This window comes from Charadrius vociferus, unplaced genomic scaffold (assembly GCF_000708025.1).
Source record: "Charadrius vociferus isolate BGI_N301 unplaced genomic scaffold, ASM70802v2 scaffold1592, whole genome shotgun sequence".
Lineage (NCBI taxonomy): Eukaryota > Metazoa > Chordata > Aves > Charadriiformes > Charadriidae > Charadrius > Charadrius vociferus.
This window is the reverse complement of record NW_009647338.1, coordinates 74,580-80,546: the sequence shown is the minus strand read 5'-3', so window position 1 is coordinate 80,546 and position 5,967 is coordinate 74,580. Positions and strand designations below refer to the sequence as shown.

The window sequence follows — 5,967 nt, the reverse complement described above, 5'->3', positions numbered from 1 at the left end:
GAGGGCATCCAGGGCCAGCAGGACCTCGGTGCCGGCGGCCAGGGGCCAGCGGCACACGCTGGAGGGCAACTTGACGCTCTGCGTGTCATGCACCACGTAGAGCTTCGCGCCCGGCGTCCCCTGCACGTGGAAGGCGACGGCGTCTTTGGGTGCAGATCTGGAGCGGGGTTGAAGGGGGGGGAAAGCACGGTGAGAGCGCCCGAGTGAGGGCAACGCTGCAATAATAGAGCGTGCGGCCACGTGCAGGCAAGGCAAGTCCTGCCACGCGCAAGAAATCTTGCAGTACGCGAGGAATCCTGCAAGGGGCAGTCGCAACGAGTCGCGCAAAATGCAAAGAGTCCTGCACAAGGCAGTTGCGACACGTCCTGCGGTACGCAACAGCCATAAATCCATAAATCCTGTGAATCCCGCAAAAGGCAATTCCACCAAGTCCTTCAATACGCAACGAACGCCGGCAATTTGCGGTCGCAACAAGTCCTGCAAAAGGCAACGACCGCAGGAGCGCAATTGCAACGAGTCCTGCGATACGCAACGCACCCTGCAAAATGCAATCGCGACAGGTTCTGCAACACTCGACAAAGCCCGCGAGATGCAATTGCAGTGAATCCTGCAACAAATCCTGCCAATCGCAATCGCAACCGGTCCTTCGCTGCGCAGCAAATCCTGCGAACGGCGATTATAACAAATCCTGCAAAAGGCAAATTGCAACAAATCCCGCAGAAGGTGATTACGACAAATCCTGCCAGAGGCAACAAATCCTGCGAAAGGCAACGGCAATAAATCCCACAAAATTAATTGCGAGGAACCCCGCGAGATGTGCAAAATCTTGCGATCTTCAATCGCACCAAGTGATGCAAAATGCGACAAGCCCCTCAATACAAAACTGCAACAACCCCCTGCGATATTAACGGCAATAAACCCCGCAACACGCACCAAGTTTTTGCAATATTCAACTGCAACGAACCCTCCAAAAATGCGATTGCAGCAAATCCCGCGATATCCCATGGCAGCAAAACCCCCGGAGCTGGTTGTGGGGGGAGGTATTTTGGCATGGGGTTGCCCAAATATTCGCATTTCACCCCGCGGCGATGAGCCCCGACCGGTCGCATCCCCTTAAGAGCGAAGCAAAGCTGCGACGGCGGGGCAGGCTGCAGCTCGCATCGCTCCGCCTCAGCGCAAGAGGCCACGGGCGACCGGCCAAGGAGCACAAATCCCGACCCGCGAGGAGGGAAACCTGCATCCATCTCCCGGGGGGAAAAACCCACCCCGGGGCCAGCGGGAGAGGACGGGATGCTGTGGGCAGCGACGGCGCGGCGGGTTTGGACGCGTTAAGGAAAATAAAACCCCCAAGTCGCTGTTTGAACTGGGCTTTAAGGAAGCAAAAAGCAAAACCCCGCTGCTGAAAAAGCACTTGAATTTGGGCCGAGGCCAGCGAAGCAGCTGAAACACGCCGTGCCGGGAGGTGACAGCCCGGCCAGCAGCGTCGCAGCGGTTTCACTCTCCGCGTTCCACCGAAACCAGGAAATATTTGCATTTTGCGGGAGGGAGGACGCAGTAAACCCCGGCCAGCCGGGATGCGAACCTCACCCCAGGGCATCGCTGAAAGCTCCTGGGGGGTGGGAGGGTGGAGTGCTTTTTGCACCCCAAAAAACTGCAAAATCCCCCTCGGATGGGTCACCGCCCGGCTGCCACATCGCAATTTGGAGCATCCTCTTCCTCCCAGGGCTCCTCATCCCCTGGAAAAACCACCCCAAGCAGCAGCATCATCCCCCTCCCCACCTTGAGCTATTTTTATCAGCTTGATTAAGGGGATAAAAGTTAAAGAATAAAAAAAATAATGAGATTTTATTTCCCCCCGCCCCCAGCTTTAGCGTCGCAGCCGCTTACCCGCGGATGTCCAGGGAGAGCTCGGTGCCCAGCACGCAGACGGTGCTGGTGGGACGCTGGGTGGAGAGCTGGACGCGGCGCTGCTGGGCCATGCCGGCGGGCCCCCGGGGCACCCTTGGGTGCTGCGATGGGTGGCACGAGGGGATTTATAAAGCCCGGCTGCTGGGAGGGGATTAACCAAAGCCCGGCTTAATCCCACCTCCAGGCTGGGTGTGCGCGGTGCCCGGCCGTGCTCCCCGGTGATGGATGGAGCGTGAATCAGCGGAGGGGGGGAAAAGCACCCCAAGACACCCACAAGGGTTTGGGATTGGTTTGTGGTGTTGTTTTTTTGGGTTTTTTTCTTTTTAAGAAGCTCGGGGGTGGTTTGGGTCCCCCCCCCAGCTCCCTCCCTTAACACAAAGAGATGCTGATGGGACCGGCCACCCTTAAACCCACGCCATAAAATATTCAGCGTGACACTGGAGCTGAGCTGGGGACGTGCCAGCGCCGGGCTCGGAGGGGTTTTATTTCTCCTCCTAAAGGTTTTTATTTGCCTAGCTAGAAAAATTGGCTTTAATTCTTATTTTTGAGAGGGTTGAAGGTGTAAGTTGGGTGCTTGCCCCATCCCCTGGGTGCTGCATGGGTCTGGGGGATCGGTACGTCACCTGCTGTGGGGACAGCAGACCCCGCCACGGCTTTAATCGTCTTTGTTATAATTAAATCCTCGCCTCGGCGTGGGAGAGCCCTTTGCCGATGCAGCTGTCCCCCCACCAACTCCCTGCGGGGTCACGCGCCGCTGGAATTTAATATCTCTCAGGCTGGGGAAACTCAGCATGAGCCGTAACTGCAGGGAAAGGGGGTTCCTGGGGTTAGAAATCCTCTTTTTGGCCAAAAAAAAAAAAAAAGGGGGGGGATGCCAAGAGGGATGCGTCACCCTTTTGGGGAGCACCTCCCTTGATTCTCCAGCAGCGCTTGCAAACACCACGTCGCAGCAGTTTATACTGGAAGCGTAGCTATGCTTTTACACTTCAAAAAGTATTGCTAGAAAAGCAAATTGCTCCCCCTCACACCCCCCCCAAAAAAAGTGGGTTTAGCCCCATAATAGCTCCTGGGGTTACACAGGGCTAAACAACGCCCGGGGCAGGGGACTGGTTTCAGTTCCTGCTGGGTGAGGGCAGCGCTGGCAGGAGAAACGGGCAAGGGTGCCAGGTGGGACGGGGAAATGCCACGCTTCGTTTGCCATGAAAAGAGGGAGAGAAAGAGCGGCCGGAGCGGCTGCAAAGGGAAAAGGAAAATATCTCATTGGGGAAGGTGTAAAACAATCCACATGAGGACAGGGCTCTGCCTCCACACCGTGCCGGGGCAAAGAGCCGGTCTCTCCAAGGAGAGGTGGTTTTTGACTAATAAAGGGAATTTTTTGGAGGGATTATTAGCTACAAACCTGGGATAAGGCACTATAAGACCTTTTAGCAGTGGGATGGGGCCTCAAAACCCCCAAAGCAAACCCATAACAAACCCATGTGCTTAAAAAGAACAAAAAAAAAAAATAAAAGGTTTCGAACAACATTTTCAACCCAACAGCCACGGAAAAAAAAAAAAAAAGGACGGGAGATGGGGAAGAGCTGCGCCCTCAGTGTTAATGCAGTTTATTGGCGAAACCTTTTATTTTGATGCATCTTCTGATGCACCAAATGCACCTTCATCCTCCGGTTGCAGGACCTGAGCCCGACCCCGGGTGCTTCAGGGCACCATGTGCCACCATTTGAAGGCGAAGGGCTTCCGCCGGACGTTGGTGCCACAGTGGACATCGCCGGAGAGGACGTGGTAGGAGAAGTAGTCGTCGATGAAGGTGCAGGTGAGGCCCAGGGGCTCCAGCAGCTCCCTCACCCGCTCCTCCAGGCAGCACTGCCCACCCACCAGTGGTCCAAAGGGTTTGGGGATACCCAGGTGCCTGCCCAGCACCAGCATGTTCACCTGCAGCCGGACCAAAAATCAGTGTTTTCCACCCAAAAGGTGTGTTCGTATGAGGTGTGGATGGAAAAAGAGGGGTTGGAGGGGAGGAGGTGCCGGAGGTCTCACCATATCTGGGAAGAGGGCATCCGCACGGGAACCTTTCAGGATGAAGAGCTGGGGGATGTCGATGATGTCCTGCTCGCTCAAGCCCAGCTCCTGCTTCAGGAGGTCGCGGTTCCAGTCGATGCAGCGCTGCACAAAGGAGGGACATGGAACTGCCACCCCAGGCCACCCCAGCCCCCCAAATCCCATGCACAGACCCATGTGGGCCCCATTAAACCCTGCCCAGATCCTCACCCACTCCATTGTATCCCATCCCATCCCATCCCATCCCATCCCATCCCATCCCATCCCATCCCAGCAACCTCCTGAACCCATCCCCAACCCGAGCAACCTCTTTCCTTCAGTTTTCACACCTCTTCAGTCATCTCCCAGCAGGACAACAGGCTGGGGTGACCCAGCACCCGAGGGTGCCTGGCTCCTTTATTGCCCACCTGCTTTCACACGGCACACTGCAACTCACGCCACGGTTCCTTGCTCTCCCCCAAGATCTCTTAAAAACACTCCCCACACCCAGAAACCACCCGGCAGCGATGAACAAGCGAGGTGAGCAACTCCACCCAAATCCAGGGGTGCAAAGACCCACCTGCACGTGCTTGTTGTCGTTCCTCAGCGATTCATCTGCCAGGATCTCGTCGATGCTTTTCCTCTCAGTGCCCTTCAGCCCTGCGTGGGGACCGGAGAAGAGCAGTAAGGGACACCAGTAAGGGATGCCGGTGGTCCCCACCATGCCACAGGGGTGCCCTCGCCCTCTCTCTTACCGACGAGCTGCATGGCTTCACCGTGGCCCTGCCTCTGCTTCTCCTTGAAGAGCTTGTAGCAGGCGTTGGGGCTGGCCAAGAGGAGCCGGAAACCCTGTGGGAGAGAGCCCAGGGGTTCACGTTTTGCTGTTGGTGGGATACTTTATCCCATCATCCTGCCGAGAGACACCACGCTGACTCCAAACCCAGCCCCAAGCGTTGTAAGGTTGCATGGGTTGCCACCATCGCAGGGTGCCCAGGATGCCACCCAGAGACTCGCCATTTTCCAGGAAGCCACCCCAAAAGAAGGTGCATCACCCTCACGCAGAAGCCGGAACAGCTCCAGGGACCGATACCTTCCTATCGTAAGCGGGGACGAAGGTGAGGAATTCATCCACGTGGCCCACGTTCAGCCATTCCGAGTAAATCTCCACCGGCGCCTGTACTTTCTGGGCGTAAAGAAAATCCCTGACCGCCTTGGACATCCGCCGGCCGGAGGCCCTGGGGAGCAGAGGGAGGAGGAGAAAGCGGGCAGCCATCACATCCCTCCCCAAGATTTTACCCCCATCCTTCCCCCGAACGTCATGCCAAGGGGAGAAGATGCACCTGCGCATCCCATTTTAATGGGAAATACCGGGAAGAGGCTGGAGATAGCCTGAGCAATATATATCTATATTATATATATTAATATATACAAATATATACTATATTCATATATAGGATATATTAATATAGAGTATATTAATCTATAAAGATATTCTGTTACTATATTATCTATTAATATATCTACATATTATATAGCTGCATTATATATTAAAATATCTATATAATATATTTTTTTTTTATATAGGTTGTGTATATCTATAGGCATCTGTGCATTACATCCCCTGTTCTGCTCAGGCACCTTTGGATTTAATTTCCCCCCATCCCTGTGAATCCTAAATCGTTCCTTACGCAGCGCTTTGCGCAGGGGTGAAGTTTTCTTAGACAGACAGCAGCAGGCTGGGAAAACATTAATTAAACTTCTCGTAATAAGGGATAATTACGGTCCCGGCGAGGCTGGGAAAATGCCATTTACCCGCCGTGGTAACCGAAGCAAGCTCCCCGGGGTCGGAGCATCCCATTTGTTATCCCGAATCAAACCCCATCCAGATTCGTCCCCGTTGTTATTTTTCCAGGAAAATAACCTCCTTTGTGGAGGATTTTGCAGGGCGCTGTTGTTCCCGCGGGGCTGCCTAGCACTGCCTGCCCAGAGCAAAACAATTTCCAGTTATTCAGGATTTTACTC

At 54.7% G+C, this 5,967-nt stretch overlaps 2 protein-coding genes across 2 annotated transcripts in view; both read right to left on the bottom strand.

Annotated features, from left to right (window-relative positions):
- Positions 1-1,979, bottom strand: part of LOC104282019 (protein-arginine deiminase type-4-like) — a 6,984-nt gene extending 5,005 nt beyond the window's left edge. The window contains exons 1-2 of the mRNA XM_009880086.1: positions 1,888-1,979; positions 7-157 (exon numbers count right to left, since the gene is read on the bottom strand). Of these exons, the coding sequence (XP_009878388.1) occupies positions 7-157; positions 1,888-1,979 (243 nt within the window). The remainder of the gene's footprint in view (positions 1-6; positions 158-1,887) is intronic.
- Positions 1,980-3,606: 1,627 nt separating this feature from the next.
- The window catches only part of PADI1 (peptidyl arginine deiminase, type I), a 10,647-nt gene continuing 8,286 nt past the window's right edge, over positions 3,607-5,967 (bottom strand). Inside the window, 5 exon segments of the mRNA XM_009880083.1 lie at positions 3,607-3,840; positions 3,946-4,071; positions 4,526-4,605; positions 4,701-4,794; positions 5,036-5,180. Of these exon segments, the coding sequence (XP_009878385.1) occupies positions 3,607-3,840; positions 3,946-4,071; positions 4,526-4,605; positions 4,701-4,794; positions 5,036-5,180 (679 nt within the window).